General features: G+C 42.7%; 1 protein-coding gene across 1 annotated transcript in view; it reads right to left on the reverse strand.

Moving 5' to 3' along the window:
* Nucleotides 1–1,805: 1,805 nt before the first annotated feature.
* The window catches only part of SHANK1 (SH3 and multiple ankyrin repeat domains 1), a 97,817-nt gene continuing 75,353 nt past the window's right edge, over nt 1,806–24,269 (reverse strand). Inside the window, 6 exon segments of the mRNA XM_087915801.1 lie at nt 1,806–9,865; nt 13,882–15,116; nt 15,119–16,305; nt 17,231–17,333; nt 20,179–20,303; nt 22,773–22,829. Of these exon segments, the coding sequence (XP_087771927.1) occupies nt 9,298–9,865; nt 13,882–15,116; nt 15,119–16,305; nt 17,231–17,333; nt 20,179–20,303; nt 22,773–22,829 (3,275 nt within the window). The 3' untranslated portion in view covers nt 1,806–9,297.

Below are 24,269 nucleotides of genomic sequence, written 5' to 3' on the forward strand. Positions count from 1 at the left end.
AACAACTGTGGCAAGGTAGGTGATAAAATGGAGCAAAAGTAACTTAACAACTGTCTCCCTTAGCAATGGAAATTTTGGGCTCCATTGTGGTTGTAAGTCAAGGACTACCTGCACATCTAATGACTTCCAATGTTGATAAGGGACATTACTAATGGGGGTGGGTGGAGACTTTGAACGGGGAAATCTGACAAGGATAGAGCCTTTGATAGAATTGGCCTACCCCGGTCAAAGCATTTGGGGAAGAAACTAAGTTCTGCAATCTAATTGTTGGGTTCCTTATCAAGTGTTCTTTGAGTAATGATCTGATCAAATCTGCTGCCTCGTGCCTAAGCAGGCCATTGGGAGGACATCTCATGAGCTCCATAAATCAAGTGTGGCCAAGTTTTTGGCAGAAAGGAACTTATTTGTTTCTAGTAGAAACCAGAGGTTCAGCAACTTGATGTAAAATACTGGCATGGCAACAGAACTAATTAACAACAACTTCACTGGACAAGCTAGAATGATTTATGTGTACACAATTGAAAGCTTCATCTCAATTGTGCAGAACTACTAAACTACAACTTAAGCAACTACTTTGCTTGCTTGGATTCAACAATTCTAAGCCAGATGTTCTTATCAATATGCTGCAAATAATCCAGGGTATCAAAGATTTAGGACTGGGTTTATATTTAAAAATAGCCTGACCAAATTGGCCACTGTTTGCTTTCCCCCTACGCTGACTTATCAGTGGCGAAAAACCATAAAGGCGCTTTTTCCAATTTTCTGCAATGGTCTACAATGATCCCCAACTCAGAAAAGCTGAAACATGGTGGGAAATAGAAAATTATAACTGCAAGCCAGGAACCAGACTCAAACATCAGGGCAAGTGGACACTGGGAATCACTGAAAAGAATGTGGGATGGTATAAAGCTAGCATACAGCAAACCACTTGCATATCCCTAGGGACCTGGTCTGTATCCTCTATTCCCTTCCCCTCCAAAGACAGCATTGTATTCTCAAGCCAGAATCGGGGGATCCTATATTTTAATGAAATTATTTTCTTATTTTCTCAACTAATTTGTTTCCACCATTTGGTGAGCACGAAATTTTAAGTTGTTTTAAGCAGGGTTGTCTATGGGCAATGGTGAGTGATATTATTTCAAAAAAGTCAAAATGGCCATATCCATGCAATCAGAATCGCTCCTTTTTTACAGATGTGTTTTAAAAGATCAGGGCATTGATAACATGATTATGGTTACCATTTTGACTTTTCTTTTTACTCCCTGAAGAAAGCCATGCAAGGTTGAAAAGAGAGACAGAGAGAATAAAATTACCTTTTATAAAGAGAGAGGGGAAAAAAACCCTCTACTTTTTTTTTCCACAAGTGAGAGAAGACCCATTTTTGAACAAGAGGAATTCTATCAAGATACTAAGGTTCTGACAAAGTTTACAATATAGCTTTGTTAAATAAGGTGAGTTTAGCTTTCACGTCCAGTATTAGTTCTGCTATTGAACTAAACTGATGAATGAGTTGCCAGCACTGAAAGTGAGATACTGTTCAAAAGGTGAGCAAAACTACCCCAACTGCTCCTTTTCTTCACTGCAGCATTCAGAAGCTGTAACCAAACTACCAGGAGAATCAGTTGGCAAAACTTTTGCCATTGCCTCCCCAAATTCAGGGCATTGCTTTTTATTTCTGCCTGGTTTTCTGCGTTACTGTTCCAAGTATCGATAGTGAAGAACATTGCAAACACTTGGTTATAGCCAAGGGTCTCCCTCTTGTCTCAAACACACATTAATGGATGCAAAGACACCTACAGAGAATCTCTGTATCCCATAAAGTTTATATTTGCAAATAAAACCAGTAAATTACATTAGTTACTCTGCACAGGCATTGAAGGCAGAGTCAGGACCTCCAGCCCAGAATAACAGATTTGGTAGAGGAAGATATAAAGGAAGTTCTGTGGTGATGGTGGTGGTATGTCTGTGTGTGTGTGTGGGGGGGGGAGACAGAGACAAAGAGAGAGACAGAGAACATGTGAGGCAGATCTGCCTGAATGCCGTAAGGTAATCTTAGGCAACACAGGATTAAATACATTCATTTCAAAAGAATCTGCCCACAGCATGAGGTACAGTTCCTTTCAGGAAGGAAGGTACCAAAGAGGAAGAAGGTCTAGGAATCCTGGGTTCAAGACATCAGGAGATAGAATGAAGGTGGAACAAAATGCCGGTTTTCCCAGGATAGGTGGAATTAAGTCAAAACAAACATCAAATGTCAACCCAAGCTAGATTCTAGAGTATGAATCTAATATGACTGTGATGAAGGAGCAAAGAGAAGCATCTAGCAGGACAGGAATCCATCCTCCCAGCATAGGAAGAGAGGTGAACAGGTTCAAAGGAGATGAGGAACCTTTAAAATAGGTGTTGGCCATGGGTGCCCCCCTCACAACCACTTTTGTAGCCTCTATACTTGGGAACTGAGCTGAACCTTGCAAAGAAGAGCCCAGCAGGAATCTCAAGCATGCAGTGGAATTCTAATAGAATTGGAAGCCACCCCTCTACACTCAGGAGCCAAAATGTGTTCTTACCAGTGTTCTTGTAGGCTGAAGTTGAATAATTGATTCTGGATTATGTGGCCTCTCTCCAGCAATAACAAAAAAATAAAGATGTGTTATGTATATATAGATATAGATATAGATATATTTGCATGTGGGTGGGAATGGATTGTATGTTAGTGGAATCTATTATACATTACACCTGGATGCTACAGGGCCAGGTGTTGGCTTGTGGGGAGGACAGAATGATCACCTTTTGAGATTTACAGGAGAAGATTAAAATGATGGAAGGGAACGTACCGACTCTCTTCTCCACAGCCTCTTTCTCCACCCAGCAATCACAATAAAATTCAAAACACAACCCTGTCAAATGCAGGCATTACCCCCACCCCCACCCCCACTAATCATTCCAGGGAATGGATCCCTGAATCACAAAGTCAACATCACATACTTCATTTCAATACATTAAGGCAAAAGGACTCAATGCTGTAGTTCTCAATGCTTCAAGGATCAGTCCAATAAACCCTTCTTCACCCCACCTCAGAGGACCATAAGTTCTGCTGCCCCCACAGCCAAACCCAAGTAACATTTGGAGGAAATTAAAATTTTCTAGGCAGTTCCTCAAACAACTTTTTCAAATGTGTGAGGCCTCACTTGGTATTCATACGAGGACTAGAATCTTGACTAGTATTTTGTCTTAATGAAATAGCCAGACTTTTCAAAACCTGGGGAAAGCTTGACCTGTGCTCCTAAAGGAACCCTATCTCCCACTTTCAGGAATACTTCATGTTTTAAGCTACTGCCTCCATAAATAGTATGGGAGATGAGAGGCAACTTTTATGAAGTTCCAGTGATTCTAGAGGGAAAAAAAAAAACTTGAGATGACAGGAGCAGCATTCTTTGGCCAAAAATGCCCCTGTGTAAGTCACAAATAAGCTGGGCCTGTAATTCTTTTTGCCCTTCTTTTTAGGCAATGCAGAAAATTCCTCATTTCCCCAAGAACACAAGAATGGCTACTTCATCCTTTTTAAAACAGGAGTCCTCTGGTCCCACGTTTAGTCCATTCAAATACCATCAGTACATGCCTTCTTCTAGCTTCTCCCCATCTTTATAATTCTTTTTCACTAGACATTTATATCCCCACACCACCCAGCATTCATTTTCCTGCCAAACCACCTGTGCCACATTTCCAGTTACCAGTTCTCTTTTCCAGGGATCTGAGAAGTTTGACCTTTCCTCAGATTTTTCATCCCTTTCCATTCTTAGCAAACGCAAGAACCTTGCTCCCAAACCAACGCCCCATAATACCCCTTTCCAAAGTCTCTTTCCCAGAGCTGGACTGTGAGCACATGTGGGCCACCCATGCAAGAAGCTGAGAACCGCAGCATAAGACTCCTCGCCTGAAACTGAAGAGACCAGTACTTTCCTGTCTCTCAATAACATCATTTATGGAAGACATTCTAAAGTTTGTTTCATTTTGCTCCCTCACTGGGGCCTGTGGATGAGAAGGGCCGGTGCGACCAGTCCGACAAGACAAGAGCCCTTTACTTTTGAGAAGAGTAAGAAGAAAAGATGGTCGCATAAAGGTGCAATGCCGGCAGCACGTCATTAGCCACACAGTGGGGAAGGGGAGAGGGAGCTATCACCACGTGGCACTAAAGTGTGGCATCAGTGGCTGCTGGACTGTGGAGGGGCAGGCAATCACATGCCTGGACCCAAGCAATGAGGCCACAAGATATGGAGCTGTGGCTTTTGGAGGCACAATAGAAATAGCCACATGGCATGTTCAAAATGTGGCAGCAAAAGGGTGACCCACAGGAGGTGCATGTGGGTGGGACAGTGATGTGGCAAGAGGCAGCCTGAGGAGGAGGCACAAAGAGCTACAGGGCAGTGCCCTGCCATCAGAAGGGTTAACCCGGCCATGCAAATTAATTGATGCCTCCACTCAAAATATCCTGCAGACCAGTCCAACATCACTCATTGTTGTGTATCTTTGCCTAAATGGACCAGGCCATTATTTTGTCAGTATGAGTTTCACCCCTTTCACCTTGTCTCTCATATCAACATGGTGGCTGGCTCCCTTCCCACCTCATTCTGTGGTCGTTATTCCTATTGGTGGTTTCTAGTCTTTCTAAGGATTTCTGCCACCTCCCTACATACGTATGAGGCCTTCAGAGTCCAGACCCAGCTTCCTTCTCCTTTATAGGCTGCAGGGAGCCACGCAGTATCTCAGAAAAACTGCTCATATAGATTTTGTGATCCCATATTTTTCCCAAACTAGGCACAGGGCAAGAGTGCTTGCTAAAAACAGGTGCTTCCTCCTGGAGATACAAGCTCTTGCAACCTTGCCTGCACTTTTTGAGCATTATCCTTGCCCTGCATTTTCCAACAAGGGCCACAAGTTCCTCTTGTTTAATAAAAGCAAAGCTGACACTTTTATGGTTTGGTGAATATCCTGGCTGCCCATATAAACGTTTATTTGCAGAGGGGGCCTACCACCAGTTTGGATTTTTTTTTTTTTTGCATGCCTGGGTTAATTGTGTGATCATGAACAGAAAAGGGTACATTGCTGGTCTTAACAGGTGTCAGATGTGCAAGTTACCCAACATGATGGAAATGGGTATGTACACGCCAAGATCCACATGTTACACAAATATGGCGTGGCTACGCCATGTTCTTAATGATGGTGGAAAGGACTTCGCTGTCTGACACAAAAATAGTTTTCAAGGAGCAAGAATAGGCCAGCTATGTGGCCCAGATGTGATAGGGTGGTGGCGGCAGCTCGTGGTAGAGTCACAGCATTAGTGAGGTGCTGAAATGGGGCTGCCACAAGGCCTATAGCCATGGAATGAGTCCTGCAGACTTCTCCATAGCTCTCAATAACTGGCATAAGGATTGGGAAGGTAAGCAAGTGGAGAGAGGTACACCTGCTCCCACTAAGCAACCTACTAAGGATCCCAGCAAAGAGCAGGAGCAAGAACCCCCTTTATCTGAACCGTCTATTTCAAAAAAGCTGCCCGTTGCTGGATCCTGGCATTGGCCCTCTGTGCATGGAGGGAGCGGGGACAATTCTGGAACAGCTCCACTCCCCCAATACACTGGAATCTGTTTCTTTGGCAGCTCAGCATATGGGAGGGGGAAGGGATACTTCCATCATAGCACACATGTGGTCAATATATAAGATTCCCGCCCCATTCCCACTCCAAGTTTGGGTTGGTAGTAGGAAAAACATGATAATATGGAAGGAGACCAGAGTGGGAGAATTTATCCCTATCCTACATTCTGTCCCTTTCCAGCTTCTTTTGTCTTTGCTACAATCTGGAGCTAGAATGTTGCCACAGATACTCCACAGGTAGAAGAACATAAGAGATGTTTCCCTTCAAACTCAGTTGGAGAAATACTCAAATGCACATCTCCATATTTGGAAGTACAGAAACATGAGTCATGTGCAAATGGAAGCGGTTCTGAAATGAAAGTAATATGAAGCCTGTTGCTGAACCTGAGAATGCAAGTGGAGCAGGAGCGCAGGAGCATGGAAGCATAACATGCATGGACTAAACCACAAGATCTATGAAGGAACAGTGTTTGCACACTGTTATGGTCAGGATTGTGTGTACTCTGTGGTAGAAAGAGATGGGGCAAGGAAGAGCCATTTATTTAGTTCAATATTATGTACTGAGCATCCTACGTTTGTCCGTTAACGAGCCCTGTAATACACAAGCATCAAATGCAATCAAGTTTCCTAAAAATATAGGCTTGAGATTCAAGTGGTCTCTCTGAAAAGTATTAATCATATTAACAGAAACTGATTGGTAGTGTCTGAGATTATTATACAACAGAATAACAGAGTTGGAAGGGACCTTGGAGGTCTTCTAGTCAACCCCCTGCCTAAGCAGGAAACCCTACACCACTTCAGACAAATGGTTGTCCAACATCTTTTCCAGTGTTGGAGCATTCACAACTTCTGGAGGCAAGTTGTTCCACTGATTAATTGTTGTGTCAAGAAATTTCTCCCTAGTTCTAAGTTGCTTCTCTCCTTGATTAGTTTCCACTCATTGCTTCTTGTCCTGCCTTCTGGTGCATTTTTTATCGGTAAGCCAACGCCTCTGATTAGTGATCACCACACAAAGTATCAAGAATGCCTCGAAATACAGATTACATTCTACCTTAATACTAGATCTTATACTAGTGAAGATCTAGGATATGGTCCTTCAGCCAAAACATGTAGTCACTTAAATGCACAATATTTTATGGGAACCAACCCACCTTCTTCGGCTCAACTATAGGATTAAGCTATGCACAATCCATTCCTTAAGTTGGTTACTTAATTGGAATCAATCATTACAGTAAAAAAATAATTTCACAAGGTTTTGGCGACATTAGCAAAGGAATATGCCATTTCCTTTTATGTAGCTTTTACCCACAAACTTTTTCGTAGGATCAGCACATTCAATCTCTTCCCAACAGAATCAGAACATAAAGGACTGTCCCGCCCATTTGAAGTGTCTTGCAAATGGCCATGTTTGTGGAATATTATGTTCCCTGCTTTTCTTATCCTACTGAAATAATTTGGGACAGGTGGATCACAGGGACTACCCCATGCACCACTGTTGCTCGGATCTTTCCTTTATAATAATGCTGGCATCAGTCTCTGCAATGATGCCAATTCTAAAGCAATCCTAGCTATAGAATTTCATCAGTACTGATGTAGAGTGCAGCCTCTCAAAAAGGTCAAGACCACTTTCTTTTGTCAACACAGCGATAGCCTCCATTTATAGGCCATGCATGCCCAGCAAACAACAGCTATATTGTTATGCCTGGGTTTAGTACTATCAAAAATATTTTCCCTCTTCCCAAAAAGGTCACATGCAACGAGCCAGAACTGTGCGACTGTGGAGTGGAAGACACGCCATGGATTAGAAGCAGGGATGTCAAAATCCAATCGCATTGCGGACCGTATCTTGATGTTTTTTGCTTTTGCGGAGCAGGGGTGGGTATGGCCTGTGCGGGCTGTATCCAGTCTATAGGCAGCTAGTTTGACAGGCCTGAATTAGAGTCACAGCAGTGTGCCTACTTTGAACAAGTATTTCATCTTATTTTAAGTTAAGCTTGATTCTTGGTGACTTCATGGACATCGTCTATGCCATTTTCTTGGCAACAGTAACATTGTGAAATTGCTTTCTTCTGGGATGGGTGATATACCAGTGTAGTCTACTGTCTTGGTATCTTCTGAAGGAGCCCCATTTATCTACCAATGTGGCTTATCTTCCTAATCCAAAGTCAGCCAGGTGTTGCTATTAACGCTCATCATCCCACATCCATTCTCTATTTCTACTGAAAATTCAGAAAGCAAGTTTCTAGCAGTTAATAATTACAGTATTTATCAAAAAAGACATTAAATTTAAGACATCCTTCCTGGACAAAACATAGGTAGGGAGAGAGGGAGGGGAAAAAAATCCTGTGCAATGCCCACCTTCCCTTTCTTGTCAATATAGGCTGTTCTCCCTACCCATCAATAAATGCTTGCATATGACCAATTTGTATATGCATACACATGTATGAAGGTAGATATTATATAAATATCTACAAAAGCCATATCCCCAAACTGGCCAACATAAGACACAACAACTATCCGTTAACTTACACTCAGTTTGCATAAACCAACTATTTTCACACAGAAACAGAGATTCCCTTTCCTTCTTCCAGCAGAAACAGCCAAAACGAAAGTAACAGCAACACGGAAGAGGGTAAGAATAAACTTGATGGAGAAGGCAAAAGAGGAAGAGGTAACTGAAGTAGAAAAAAGGTGAAAAGAGAAAAGTAGGAACAAAAGCAAAAATAAGGCAATGAGATAAACTGAACAGAGATGAAAAAGAGAAAAGCCCAATTTTGGCATCACTAATAAGGTTGAAGCTCACCTGATGAACTCAAGTGATGGCTTATCTTCCAAGGCACCCATACTTTTCAGTAGCTATTTCTAGAAATTCTTTTTATCTAATCTGAAGAGCCCATTCCAATTCACAGGTAATTATCGGGAGGAGGAACCCAATCTTCCTACCAAGTAAGTATGGCACTTGAACCATCTGAGATCCTCCCCAAAGAATACTTTGCAAAGTAAGGAAACATATGCAGATTTCATTTTCTTGTAGCAGGTCTCTTTTTTTTTCTTTTTAAAGGCAGAGTACTTAACAATCCTGGTAATTGTGGAGATGTACAGAGCAAGCTGTTACATGGCTGAATGGATTGATGTGCAAATAGCAGTTGCTACATAAGGGCCATCAGCAAAAACAGAAAGGATGAGGGATGGGAGGCAGGTAGAAGCTGTTGCACTACTGAATGGCTAGTACCAGCCATCTGACTGGAAAAGCTGGTGGCTATGCTGATGGAGAATGAAGAGCAAGTGTATGTGTACAGCTATAAACACATACACACACACACACAAACACACCTGGAAAGTGATGATATGCAGGTTAAGGGTTCATACACTCATGTCAGTGCTGTTGTGCTGGATATATGAAATGAATAAATTGCTACATGGCAACGCAACAGAGAAAAGTGCACACCCGTGAGGGTGCCCAGGCAGGCTTTGGTGAGCTTATCCAAGATCCCCCACTCTACCCTCACCCCCCACAGGGTCTCTTTTCACCACTTTCCCTGTGCCCGGCCCCGCAGCTGCAACCCTTCCACCTCTTTGTTCTCCCCATGGTGGAGGTCCATTGTACATTCAGGCAAGAGGTTCCCCGGGGCAGGGCAATTTCCCCCATCACCTCTCCAGAAAGAACTTGAGGGCACGGGCGATGTTCATGCGATGCCCAACTCGCGTCACGCCCAGGTCAATGAAATCTTCCTTGGTGAGGGAAGGCAGATGAGATCCATCGATTTCGTTGTCCAGGAAACGATCACGGTGTTCCCCCAGCTTCAGGTACTCCAGCCAGTCAGCCACATCGTATTTAGTCCAGAAAGGCAACGGCTTGGAGCCGAAGGGCTTGTCCGTAGCTGGAGGCAGGAAGTGGGTTGGGGACAGAGAACGGCTGCCTGAAGGAAAGCTAGGGAAGGGATGTTCACCTCCAGAAGTGGGTGAACCACGGAGATCAAAGACGCCAGTATAGATGGGCACAGAAGGCAGGATGGGAAGAGAGGAAGGCCTTGGGGTGGGGCTAATCTTGTGCTCACTGGGCAGGGCAGCTGGACTCGGGGCCCGTCGCAGGGCAGGACGGATGTCAAAGTCCACACTTTTGGGATGCTTGCCCTGGGGGGACTTAGGCCAGTTGTGAAAAAGACTGCTTACAGGTTTGGAGGAAATCAGTGATGGGGATGTCTCATCTGGGAGCCTGCAGGAAAAGAAGACAAGGAAGGTGAGATGGTTATCATTTACTAGGTTCCCTGTTGGAAGCGAGTAGTAATCCTTAATCTAGCAGGAGTTTCCAATTAATTTACCTCTATGATCTTTTATTAACATATTTCTCCAAGGTAGGCTTCGGGTTATTGTGGATACAATTTTTAAACACCCTATTTTTAAACACCCTAATATTCAATAACAATAGATCCATTAATATTAATCTTTTTTATATTATCTCAAAGACGGGACATTCAGTTCCAATGTTGGAATTACTACTGAAGAAATCTCTGGTTAGGAATTCTAGGAATCAAATCCGAACACACCTGAAGGGTGCCATTATGAAGAAACCCTTCCTTGTTGCTAACTTGGGAGAAATCTGTGGGAAAATCTGGAATCAGTGGCAGATACAGATCACTGCTGCAAAAAAAATGTAACATGATCGTATATTACTGGAATAAGTGCTTTATAGTCATTGATGGATTAAAGAATACCATTACAATGGAAAAGAAATTAGCTGAGGCAAGAAACCCATACCAAACATGCCTCAATTGCGATACAGAAAATAGTACGGCATTGGAGGAACTTCATTGTATTTTCCCAGCACTGAAATGATTGTGGATGAAGGAAATAATGCAGCAAATGAGATTTTATGATATAATTGTGTTGAATGGAAAGAAGAGATCCCCCGTGTCCACATCAATCATGTGTGTTGATAGGTGTATGGATGCATGCAGTATCTACAGCATAGTTGTTTCTCAACTATGCAGCTTCCCAATATGTGGACTTCAGCTCTCAGAATTCTCCAGCCAGTTACATTACCCAGGGAATCTTGGGAATTGAAGTCCACATATCTGAAAGCCGCCATGATTGAGAAACACTGACCTACACCATAACTTCTACTTTAAATGAGCAGAAAAAGTCACAAGTAGCTTTAATAACAAAAGAGATGAATTTGGGCTAGGAAATTCCATGATATAAAAGAACAAACATGTAAGGATAAGCCCATAATCAGCAAGTAAGTGATAGAAAAATTAGTTACTGGATCTCTTCCATTACCCATTCTTTTTCTAAAAAAGGTCAAGAATTTGACCTTCCAAAATGCATTAGGATTTATGAATCTGAAGCTGTGCAGGAAAGACCGAAAGCCCGCTATCTTCTACCAGTTTAGGGCAACAACTGTTATCATCTTTCCTTGGAAGTTGGAGGCAATATATCAGATTACCATCAGGCTGGGCTCTTTCTTCCTAAGAATCCTGAAACATTCGTTATGATGGCTTGCACCTTATTCATCTTCCCCTAAGCTTTAGCTTCAGTTCAGAACAGAGAGTTGGTAATTTTTTAAAATTGTTTTTCCCCCTAAAATCCATTTGGTATGGTTAAGATCTTTTCCTTTTGTGTTTATGCACAATACAGTTCCCCTCTTTGCCTCTCCCAGCTGTTAGGCTGACCTGAGACTACAGAAGTACCTCTTTTCTCCTTCATCCCACCCTGTGGACTATTGGGCTCACTGAGCGTTCCGAGTAAAGAGGAAGGTGAAAGTAAAATATCTCGCATGAAACACTGAGTTGGTTCTGATGACAATACCTGGCCAAATTCAGACCTGGAATGGATGGAAGTACACTTTAGAATGTGGTCTAATCCTTTGCAATGCAAGTTTCGTGGCAAGCATGAAAGAGGATTCAGCAGGCATATATGGTGGAATGGCATTAACTTGTGAAACTCCGTAAGACAAAAGATATCCATTTCGACTGCCTTAAAGGGTATGAGGCAAATCCCTGAAGTGTAAGGCTAGAAAAGGCTATGAGTCACACTGGCTAAACAGCACTAAATATTAACTACTGGGGAACAGAAGTAAGGAGACATAGTATCCTCATATCCTAATCTTGGACCTTTACGGTTAAGAGGAACTTCCAGAATTTGGGAGTTGAATTTCACAACTTAATTGAACTCCATCCCACCAGCTGAGGTGGATAGATTTTTGTTTTTACAAGTTAATATTCCTCCCAAACAAATGTGAAAACCACCACACTGGAAATCATCTTCTGACACAGATCTCACCTCCAAGAAGAAAACCTTGCCACTACTGGCACATGCATGCAAATGTTTGTTTGTAGCACAAAGCCCGCATATCTTCTGATCCACCTACAGCTAATGCAGCTATGCATAAAACTGCTCAAGATTGCAATATGTTGTCTAAGTTACATATGCACAGAAAACAAAGGTGATTTGTGGACAATGGATTACTTTCAGTTTTGATGCTCAAGAACCTGCAAGTTTTGGCATACCTGACCAATCTTTCAAGAAATCAGGAATTTGGAAAAAAGTTTTGCATATTATCACAAAGTTATGGTGGCACAAGGAGCTGCCTTTAAAATGAAAATCCCAAACTTATTTTCCATTTCTATCTTCGACACAAAGTGACTTTCACAAGAAATCTCCAAAAGGAATCACAGGTAATCCTCACTTAGCAACTGTTTGAAATTATGATGGACTCCTTCCTCCCAAAAAGTATTTACAATCCAATGCTAAGTTCTGATGTCCATCTTCCACTTCCCTGCAGATCCTACATGACTGCATTTTAGGCACTTGATAAGTGGCCTTCATTTGCCACTGTTTGTAGCATCTAACGGTCACATGATTGCATTTTTATTATTTATTTATTTATTTTCACCACAATCCAGCATTTACTTCTGGCAAAAAAAAAAAAAGCCCATTGTGAACAATGGTTCATTTAACAACCACATTCGTTTAATGATTGTTGCAAATAAAAATAAAGCATAGAATAAAGTTGATCAAGTACCTGCTTAACCACTGGCACAATTTATGACTGTTATTCCAAGTCTCAATCACAATTGTAAGTCAAAGACTACCAGTATCGGGCATAATATTTTTTCCCTTCAGTAATGTAAATGACTGAACCATAGAATTCATTTTACCTTTTTAAAAGTATACAAATACAAAAGTGATTTCTATTTAACTGAAAGATTCCTGGCACATTTCTTCATATCTAGAGTTTTTTAATGCTATATAGTTAGAGTTTTTTTTTAAGGGTATGCCATAGAGCAGGTGTGTCAAACTGAAGACCCAGGGGCCGGATCCAGCCTGAGGGACTACCCTGGAAACAGTGAAGGACCGCAGTGCCTCTGCCAGTGAAAATGGAACTCCATTTTCACTGGCAGAGGGTTGCAGGAGGCCATCGCAGCCGAAAACAGAGCTCGGGATATTGTTTTCGCTGGCAGAGCACTCGGACCATCAGAGGTGTCCCCAACACAAGGGACATCAAGCTGACCCCACCCATCCTGGCCACGCCCACCTTGGCCCCCTGAGGTCAAACCTAATCCTGATGCAGCCCTCAATGAAATCGAGTTTGACACCCCTGCCACAGAGTTTGTGACTTCATTATCTGTAGAGACTTAGCACCTTGCAAATTCCAAAACCTAACATTTGGGTGAAATCCTTATCGTCTGTCAGAAGGCACCTTTGCCTAAGTATGTCCATGTGCAGACAATAAAAAAGCTGTGAACACATACATATAGGGGGACTTTATAAATACACACATGCATTGGTAATCAAGCCATTTTGGACATGAGTGCTTGATCGTGCCCATAATGGCCATGTATGCCTAAGAGCTCGAAATCTATACTGTCCTGTGCATAACAGCAACCAGAGAAATGCACGAATTGTTCAGCATGTGCACATAGCTGTAAGCCAGAGTTGTACACCAAACGTATGTATGAAGTACCATAAGTAGGCACTGCTATTTGGACATGAAGTATGAATTGCTTTGCATGTGGCACAATCTTGCCTTGTGCTGCCAGCATATCAAATGATGTAATGGTAATCAAAAAAAAGCAAACAGAAAACAACAGAAATCATAACCAAGCAAGCACTGACGGGAGAATGAGAAAAGGAGACAAACCCAACTGAAACACGAGATGCAGCATGCACGGGGCTGGCTTCCTGCTTCCTGTTCCTCCTCCTCCTCCTCCTGCTCCAGTCGACTAATACCTTTGCCTCTGCAGGGAGCTGGGTCTCTCGGAACCAAAAGGAGCCACAGCATCAGGTGGTCGTGACCACGACACCCCGCCCATCTGCTGCAACTTGGTGCTCAGCTCACTAATGATGCTAGCTTTCACGGTAGACATGGCCGATGCCTTAGGCTCTTCCCACGGCAGTGGAGATTTCTGCGGCAGCTCTTTGCCAGGCTCAACAGCTGCCGGCTGCTGGTGGTAGGGAGGAGCAGGTGTGAGGGCAAACATGTTTTCAGTACATGCTGAAACTGAGATGGTGGAGCTGGTAGGGGTAGCCACTGGCAAGCGGCCTGGAAACGGCCGGGAGCGTAGTTTGGTCTGCAGTGGACTCTTGTCTATGCTTCCACCACCGCCACCACCTACGCCACTACCGCTGCTGCTGCTCCCCCCAAAAGCCTGACCATCCAAGTAGGTGATGTAAGTGTCCAAGAGTTCTGTGCCCTCCCCAGACATGCTGGACAGTGTTGAGACGCTGCTGATAGTCTCTAAGTGATGATCACTGCTACTTCGACTGTCCACCTCCTCAATTCCTGAATCGGTTACTGCTTCAGGTGCTTCTGCTGCTGGGATGGCAATGGATGAGACAACAGAAGAGAAGTTGACATGAGGAGATTCCTTGGTTTCTGCTGTACCAGCTTGGGTCAAGGTGGCCACCTCGCTGTCATAGGAGGTGAGGCTGGATGCTGTAGAATCTAAGGTGGCAGGGGCAGAGGGAGCAGCCGGAGGGGCTATTGCCGGGGGCAGTTCACTAGCAGCTTTGGGGGGAGATTCAGGTTTATCAAAGCTATTGGAGAACTCAAGGGGTGGAGGAAGTGGCTCTGAGAAGACAAATTCATCATCCACGTCAATGGAAGGGGCAGGTGGGGGCAGCACCAACAGCGGGAGCCCATTCTCTTCTGCCACCCGCTCCACTGGTGGAGCGGCCACTTCAACTTTCCCACTCTCCTGGCTGCTCTCCTCCTCCTCCTCCTCTTCCTCTTCTGCTGGGCGGCAGTTCTCCACAAAACGCACATGTAGCTCCAGCTTCTCTCCTTCTTCAGGCCGTTTTTCCCAAGGAGTTGATCTAGCTGAGGTGGGAGGGGGCTGCTGCTCAGGTTGGGGGCCCTCCTGCTCCTTCCGCGATGATGCAGACAGCTGGTGATGAGTCTGCTGCTCTGATGTCTCCCAGAGGCGCAAGATGGAACTGCTGGGGGACTCGGGAGTTTTAGGGGCACCTCCCCAAACCGGGGAGAGGATGGGCGCGAGTGCCTCTCTTCGCGGCTCTCTTGCTGAGACTGAGACTCCTTTAAAGCCCGCTCACGTGCGACTAAAGCAAGTCCCAAGGGGGATCCAGGATCTAAAATCTTGCCGGTCAGTGGGTGAATGAGAGGAGTTGAATGGGGCTGGAGCTGTGGCAAGAAACTTGAACACACAGAAGTGAAGGCACTGGTAGTGCTGGCTCCATATGTTTTAGCGCTGCGAGACTGAAGATAACTAGGGCTGCTCCCACTCCCACTGCCAAAGCCAGAAGCCATGTTTAGCTGAATGTATGGCTCACTGGAAAACATACCTTCGTCGATGGATTTGGAATGGCGGAGACGGGGAACAGACATCTGCTGGGACTCATCATCTGGTTGCTCAGTGGAGAGGAAGAGGGCAGACTTGCGGCGAGCCTCACTGTACCATTCACGGTCTCGTCGGGCTGCCCCAACTAGGGCTGCTCCAAACTGACTGGTGAAATCCATGCTGTTATGAAGCTGGAGTGATGGGACAGGCACCACGGGCTCTGGTTGAGTCTCTGCCTCCATGCTGCTTCCCTGGCTACTACGCCCACTGCTACTGGTTGAAGGAGCTTTAATTATGATGGTGGGTATTGGGATGGAGCTTTTTTCGGACTGTGTGGATGACTGAGATGGTAAAGATGATGCTTGCATCTGGGAAGAAGGGGTACCCTGCTGCTGGCGCTGCTCATCCTCCACTTTGGTCTGCTTGACCAGTGGACCTTTGCGGCGCATGGGCTTGGTGGGAACATACATGGCGGTGCTGGTTGCCCGAGGAGGCAAATTATAATACCGCAGGTCAGGGGTGTGGCCCCTCCACCCACGTGCTGTGGACCCTTCAGCTCCTTGCTCAGACTCTTGGCGGTAAAGAGACATTTTGTCACGGACACGAGAAGGTGGCTCATACGGTGGCTCCTGATGAAGAGAAGTGGAGTACAGCTTGGCCTCAGTGCTGGGATTGAAGGTGGAGCGGGCTGAGGGAGTAACTCGGCCAGATGCAGAGGGTGACGTACTGCTGTATGGTGGATCAGGAGGGGAGGTGGTTGGAGGTGGGGGAATGTCTTCGGAACCAGGGACCGAAAGGCTGCGGCTGAATTTCATAACAGGGGGAGCGAGGTAGGGCTTCTCATCCTCAGCTGCTCCTGCAGAGGGAAGGAATGTTACCATCACTGCATCCAGCTAGCAGAGGTTATTTCTTCTCTCCTTTCTCAGCTCTTCCTTATTTATTTGGATGTGATATTGGCATATTTCACATTTACTATAATCTAATCCCATAGGAATGTTTTCTTTTACTGATTGTTATTGTCCCCAAGCCATAAAAATGTTTTTCATGCTAACCCACCAGATGATAAATAGTTAAGACTATTCTGTGAAAATTGCTGTTTCTTAGATAAATGGCCATGCTTAATTGGACTGGAGCAGCAGCACATTTTTTTTTTGGCTCACTCTGGCCACAGAATGGGAATTGGTTAGTGGGTCTCCATCAAACATACGTACAACTTACACATGTTCATGAATCCATAGGCAAAGAAAATTTTTTTCCCTTTCTTCTCTTCTGTAGTGATGTCAGTGTTTCTGAGGAAAATGACTACCAGCTTAATGAAGTTAGAGCTGCTGATTTTCTAGGAAGCCCTGTTTCTGCAAAACCAGTGACCACAGACTTTTTTTTTCATTATCAAAACCAGTGTCATATGGTCTAGCTTCTGTCTGAGAGGGCTCCATGGACACCAAACCTTTAGGAAGAGACTAATTTCCTGAGTTCTAGGTTCCTGCAAGGCCTAATAAGCACACAGCTCAGTACAAATAAGCCCACTCATTGCAAGGGGGAAAATGTCAGGCAATCTGTCCTCCACACTGAAAGGACTCTGGCTACTAACCCCCTCCCCCCGCCAACCGCTTCCCAAAAAGGAAGTTCCAGGAAATTGGCAGTAGATGAAATACGGTTAAATCAGACAAATAAGAAAGGGAGAATGCCTGTGGCAGGCGAAAAGATCTTATAAGTCTTCCTAAATTTCTTTTCCAAGCTCAAATGTAGTTCTTATTCATACCCTCCACACCCAATCTCACCAATAGATTTCTGGCGAAGCATCATGCCAGGGGGATGGCTACTTGGTAAGTATGATGGACGCTCATAACTGGCCTGACCCAGACGGTGTTGTTCAAAACTGGGCTGAAACAAAAAGAAAAAAAAAACAAGAGAAAAGAAAGCCAAGAACTGGTAAGATGAAATGATAAAATATTTATGGGAATTAGGAAATGCCGTGCTCATAATTTCTTTTAATAGTAGTGAATTCAATTGTCCAATGTTGCAGACATAATCCTTGCCCACTCCCTGGATGCCAATCTCAAAAAAAAGAAAAGAAAAAGAAAAGAAGAGTAGTAAAGCCCATTTGGAAACAATGGCTAAACTCTTCAATCAGAGCACTGTCATTAGAAGAATGAATATAGTGCTATGTTTTCTTACACATCCCCAATATAAAATCATTGCAATAAATGCTTTCAAATAAGGTCAACAATTCTTACTTTATTAGCATTGCTTACTAACATTAACAACTAATTTACATATTTATAACATCCTTTCCAAGATGTCAAGAGTTTTGTATATGTTCTCCTCTTCTCTATCTTACTTTTATAGCAGGTTGTTGAAGCAAACTTGACTAAGAGAATGTGAGTAACAGAGGTCCACAAAATACATTTTGTGATTGAATAGAGATCTGAACACGAATTCTCTACAACAAAGGTAGTTCAATGGGCTAACAGTTACTGAATTTAATCTCCCTCCCTCCCTCCCCTTAAATAGTCAATCTTCCATCTAAAAAAGATTCTAATTTGGAGAATTGAACTAGACCTCACAACTTTCTCATGAATACAGGCTGCAGTACCAAACAATCTCTTTCTAAAATTAAAGGGCATTTTGGTACCTTTTTGGCATAATATAAATGGCTAACAGAAGCTCCAAGTTGAAATACTTTCAGATATTAACAAGAGTTTGGACCTGAACAATTAAAAGCAATCAGTCCTAACCCCCAGCTTTGCTCTTGCAGATATTGCACAATTTTGACTGGCATGCACAAAACTCTGCCTCTCTCTAACAGCAACTTCTCGCATACCTTTCCAATTATAGTCAATTCAACATCTGAAGTAATCCATGTTAGAAATACAAACTGCTTTTTAAGACAAGGCAAAATCACTGACATCCTACCTAATTCTATGTTCAATGGAGTCTAGCTGAGCTTTTTTCAACCCAGCACAGATCCTTTTCAGAGGCCCAGTGACATTAAAAACCACTACTGCATCATAGCATTTGCGATTAAAGAATTCCTCAAAATGTAGAGTCGGTATTAAGTGGCAGCACCTGATCAGAGGCTGCTTCCAAGGGCATTCAAACAATAATAACAATGGATGGCAACGGGCAGACCTTCTCTTGCTCATTTGGCATGTATCCACAAAGCTTTATTCAGTTGCCTGGTACACTTAGTTTGAGGAATTATTTATTTACGAGTGTATAGGAAAATATATTTAAATAATTTGTTGTGTCTACACCCATACAAAGATCAGAATGATACAAGCCATGATATTCCCTGTGATACTCTATGGATGCAAAAATTGGCCCTTGAAGAAAGAGAATAGAAAGAATACCGACTTTTTAAAATTTGCTACTGGAGGGAACATTATGGACTGCCAAGAAGTCAAGACAAATAGATGATCAAGCAAATCAACCCAGTGTTCTCACTCGAGGCAGGCTCAAATCATTCTACTTCAAACATATTATGTAAAGTTCTAGTTCCCTGGAGAAGGCTCTAATGCTGGGAAAGGTGGAAGGAAAGAAAAGAAGGAGATAGCCAGCAGCAAGGTGGATGGAATAATGACAGTGGAAATGGATGCATTTTTGCAAGACATAAAAAACCAAGTTAGAGGCACATTGTTATGGAGAAAAACACTGTCTATATGGTCGCTAAGAACTGACACTGATTTATTTGCCACAAAATGTCAGTGTATGCCTATCTATGTACTTAGGCATATACATATAAGTCTCAATGCTCAGAAATCAGAGAAGAGTTTCCTGTAAAAACCGCAACAGCAAAACATTTTAAAGAACTAAAAATAAGTGTCAGCAAGCTGAACTAATCTTTATGGGTACATACCTAAGAAGGCAACCTGAGAAATCTGTCCTGTTGTCACACAATACCTCCTTTGGTTGAGTGCCCTCAAGAGATATTACTTGATGGTTCAGTGCCTGGAGCTTATAAGTTGAAGATATATATTTAACATAATGCACGCCTTCCTCTCTTGATTTTTAATCAATAGATTGACAAAATGAGAAGAAAAAGGGGACAAGCCACGGTAGAAAAGGAACTGTGGGAGCAGCAAAACAGGTAGTAGTAGGTGACAGTGCTGCCAAACAAGCGTGAAAAAAAAATTGGAGAAAAAATGCCTAAGGAGCAAACTAACAATCCCCTCAAATTTTACAGGGCTGTGTATGTTATATTAAATTTAAAATATTTTTTTTTTAAAAAGTGTTTGATTTGAAATTTAAACCTTTGCTCTGAAGAAAAGAAAAATACAAGCAACTGCTAAAAGTAATGTGTCTTAGCTCTATTTTTTCACTCATCATAGCAGAATTTCAAAGCAATTAAAAAAACTCAACACAACCCAAGATCACATCTTTTTCAGATCCATGTTCTTGAGTAAGACAGACAGCAGATAATTAAATGCCTGAAATATGATTCAGGAATGCTTTGGACTTCACATGTACAAATAACCTTCTCCTATTTAAGTATGCCCAGTTTTTTTCAGCTTCTACACAACCTAAGAATCTGCTGCATTAAATTATATTATTGAAATATAATTTATAAATTAAATTATAAAGATACCTGCTTAAATATAAAGCAACCCTCCGAACCATTTTCAAAATGGCGTAACCATTCTCACCCCCACCCTCCAATAGAAAACACCTCATGGCCCAGTGAAAACCCGGTATCTTCCACAGGGTACCGCTTGAGTGTCCATCTTACCTCAGAGGAAAAATAATTCTTTGCAGTGCCCCGTGTCTTCCCCAAGGAAGGAAGCCCTCCACTTCCACACCCATCCCCAACACTAATTGTCTGTTGAGCTGCTGCCAGAATCTCATCTAATTTATCTGCAAAAAAGAGGAAAGTCATCATAAGAGGGCATTATAGCCAGCGCTTTAATTGTCAGTCCTCCTTTTTTAAGCTGCTACTTAATAGACTCTATACAACTTTGGTTCCTTTTCTCTATCTAAAAATTTAAATCTATGTGAAGTAAGCAGACTTCACTCCCATGTGATCTGTTATTATTTATAATTATTAGAACCCCCAAGTCCTGATTGATATATTTTAAACATTGAAGGAAAAAGTACATATTCAAGATCTGGATAAGTTTAAAAAAATCTGGCTAAATTTAAATTAGGGGCTAAACAAACAAGGCTGTTTGTCTCAACCATTGTTTAGTAAAATTAGGGCTATGAGTGGCTCTCTCTATGAAGCTCTACTCGCCTTCCTTTGCTAACCAAATTATCAGCTGTAGGGTAGGTAGCAGAGGAACAAATCATTGCTTCCTGGAGCCCTCATGGATTCATGGAAGAAGACTATTTGCATTCACCTCTGAATACTTGCAGGAAAAAATAGCTGTTTACTAACAGCTATTAGCAGTAGAGAACATGGTGATCTGGGAAGTGAAGGAAGGAAGGAGGGTCAGGTTAAAAGCTCTCTGTTCTCTTCAGCAATCCCACATTGTATGTACAAAAGCATACAACAGAATGGATGTACAAGAATGAAAGAGAACACTCAAGGACATTTAAGGTAGAAGATGTGGGGGAGAGGTGTCCCAGACTCATTCACCTTTTTGGTTCCTGAAATGTTAATGGGAAAATGGTGTGGCCTCCAACATGCCACCCATCCCTGGTATAAATAAAAAGGATTACAGTATTAGAAATTTAGTTTGTAGTCCAAATGAACAGATAAAATAGACCATAAATATTCCTAGTACAGGATGACAGATATTACATGGACACAATTGACATATCTGATGAAAGAAGCTCTACATGTGGCCAAACCATTCTAACATCTTGCCAAATAAGGCTTCCATCTTGCAAGTATTTATAGAAGAAAGAATTGTGCCTGCTATAAAAAATACTGTGTTCTAGAAAGTTCCAGTGATGAACACATTTCCTGTCAGTCCGCTTTGCAATTATCTTTTATTTTCCCCCAAGTCCTCTCTGAGAATCTTTGGAAAAAAAAAAGTGCATTTTTACCTATAATGCTCAAATGCATTTGTAGTGTTGCCATATCAAGGAACGCTCCCTGCCTGGTTCCCATTGTGTTTTTCAAACTTGTTCTTGGGAAATGGCAAGCAATGTAGGGGACTGCTTGCAGTGGTGGCGTAGGTGTTGCCATTGGGGTTCAGATATTTTGGGCTGCATTTTTGTACAGAAAATGTAATACTGCAATCCCTGGTAAACAGAGCTCCAAACAGTCCTTAGCTCCATGGACTGAACCAAAGGGTGCTTGCTCTCTAGCATTATTACAGTCCGTATGAGCATCTAAAGCCAGTAATAAATCAAATTTAGGCTGTGTCCTCAATTGACCTGCTTTTTCGGTATGTTACTCTTAGGCAATCGACTCCAAAGCCAAATGTAGCCTCGTTTCATAGCAAGTAGTAAGAATCTGATTACTGTGATTTATTTAACAGTCCATGGGTTAGTACAATGCATGAACTCAGCCGCATCATCTTATCTTTCAATCTATTTTTTTTTTCCAGCCAGAAGACTACTTGGAGTATCAGAGAGTGGGCAGTGGATTATACACGAATGCATGGAATTGGTATCACTAGGAACTGGTGTCTCTTTTTCTTCCCTTGAGCAAGGATAACTGAAACAGATGTTAATGACCATTTCAACTGCACTTGAGATAGCTGCAAAGAGAACAGTAAAGCTCTCCCAGTAAGACTATAATAAGGATCATTGAAGGAAGGGGAGAGGAATTAACTGTTTCCTGTTCTCCCGGGATCTTGATGAAAGCTGTGCTGGGGAAGAAGGCATACAGGAATTTCAGCCCTTATGGATTCTCTTCTTTAACCACAAGAGGGGCAATCGTGACATCAAATTGTTTGTTCCATACAGGCCTCTTCGATCTACCATTTGACCTATAATGCCTTGAAGTGTGTTTTATTGTACTTCAACAGAGTGCCCGTGACAGCACTACAAGGCACTGGCTTTCAAAATGAATTATTTAAAAAATAAAAACGACTAAACTCTTATGAGACAGCCTATATTGAAAAATCTCTTAAGAAATCTCTTTAGATTTAGGGTAGCATTTTGGCCCTTGTGACACTGCATGACACCACACAGGAATCACTCGTACTTTAAAAAGTTACTGATCCTTGCTTGGCCTGCAATAATAACTGAATATAAATGGTCACCAGATACTAAAACGACACGTACATCTAATACAGGTGAACAGATTGAAGCTTTTTGTGAGCATCCACCCCAGATTCTAAGGGTACGTTCCCCAAGAAGAGCACTACAGATATCTCCTCCCCTGCCCTTTCCATGTACAGGTTACTGTGCTAAGATATGTTTGCGACTCACTCAAAGCCATCTGATAGACAGTCCGCTTCTTATCAGTGCCCATCGCTGGCTCGTAATCTGTAGAGACGACAGGAGGGAAGGATAGTGGGAGTGCGAGATGCAGACTGGTGATGACGTGTCACAGAAAACCTCCTTCTGGAGCTGTGTGTGCATGGAAGTGGGTGGCAGCAATGGATAAGAGCATGGGGCAGGGAAGTGTACGGAGCAGGGTTGGGTGTAGGAGTTAATGAGAGAGAGAGGCGGGTGGGTCAGGGTGCGTGTGGAGTGGTGGGAAATGTGTGACACTCACCTGTTTTCTTCTTCCAAGGGGAGACTGAATGACGGGAAGGAGATAGCAAGAGGGGGAAAAAATTAGCACCTTCAGTTGGGCAGGCCAGATAACTGGGAAGGAGGTCTGAAAGCTCCATTACATTTTGATAGTATTGACAGAAATTTCCTGACAGCAGGAAGAATAGGTAGCGGGAGAGATGGAACTGAAGCTTTAAGGGGTCTGCTGCTAAGGAAGAAGGTTAGGATTCCTGCTATTCAGGGTTTTAGTCAGAAGCTTAGTTTAAATTAAAAATAAAACCAAGTACAGAAAAAGAAACAGTCTTAGCCACTTGGGAGGGAGTTGAAAAAAAAGAGAAAAGCTTGCAGAGTGTACCAAATGAGAAACAAAATGTAAAACTCTTAAATAATTGTAAATTTATTAGACTGTCTACCTAGACATATGTTCTGATTACTTTGGAATGTTTCTCTACCACTTCTAGATTTCCTCACTGCAAAACTAACTTCCTGTGGGCCATGTTCCAACTGTTTCTTTTCCCAAGCCAAAAGCATTAATGACGGCAAGGATAGAACCAAGATATGATCAAACTGGAAGATAACAATGTTTCAAAAGTGAGCGGCCTATGTGTGAGTATGTATGTAATGTGTACGTGTAAAATCCACTTAATATTTCTGTTATGGCTGGAGCAAAATTCTCGAGGGCAAGGGGGCAGGAGCTCACCTTTCTCCACTGTGGCAGGCCAAGAGTTTGGAAGTTCCAGGCAGCAGTGGATGAACAAAAATAAAGAGGAAGGTGACAAAAGAGAAGCAAAAAAATACTGCTCCTGTCCTGCTCATAGCATGACCCTCCCTATGCGGAAGATCTCCCAGATTAGTTTACATGTTTTTAAGAAAGAAATCTCCCTCTCTTTGCCCCCACAATTACACTTCCATAGTTAATACCTATAAATGTGTCAAAACAAACTCCTACTTCACAGATAATGGTTGAATGTCCGTCCAGCATATTTGGAAGATACCACATGGGAAAAAGCTGGCTCAGCATTTACACAGGAGAGCCTTCAAATGGTTCCTGCAGGACTCTAAATGGGTTATCAAAAAACTATAGCATGAAAGAAACCATGTGAAACTTCTCAAAAGGATATTATGGTATAATATACTCCCCAAATGACAAAGGTGGTTTTCCTAGAGGCCTAGACTGACTTATTTACGGATTTATCCAGATTACTTCTA

Source organism: Pseudonaja textilis, chromosome Z (genome assembly GCF_049901715.1).
Source record: "Pseudonaja textilis isolate UNSWEBS1 chromosome Z, rPseTex1.2, whole genome shotgun sequence".
Lineage (NCBI taxonomy): Eukaryota > Metazoa > Chordata > Lepidosauria > Squamata > Elapidae > Pseudonaja > Pseudonaja textilis.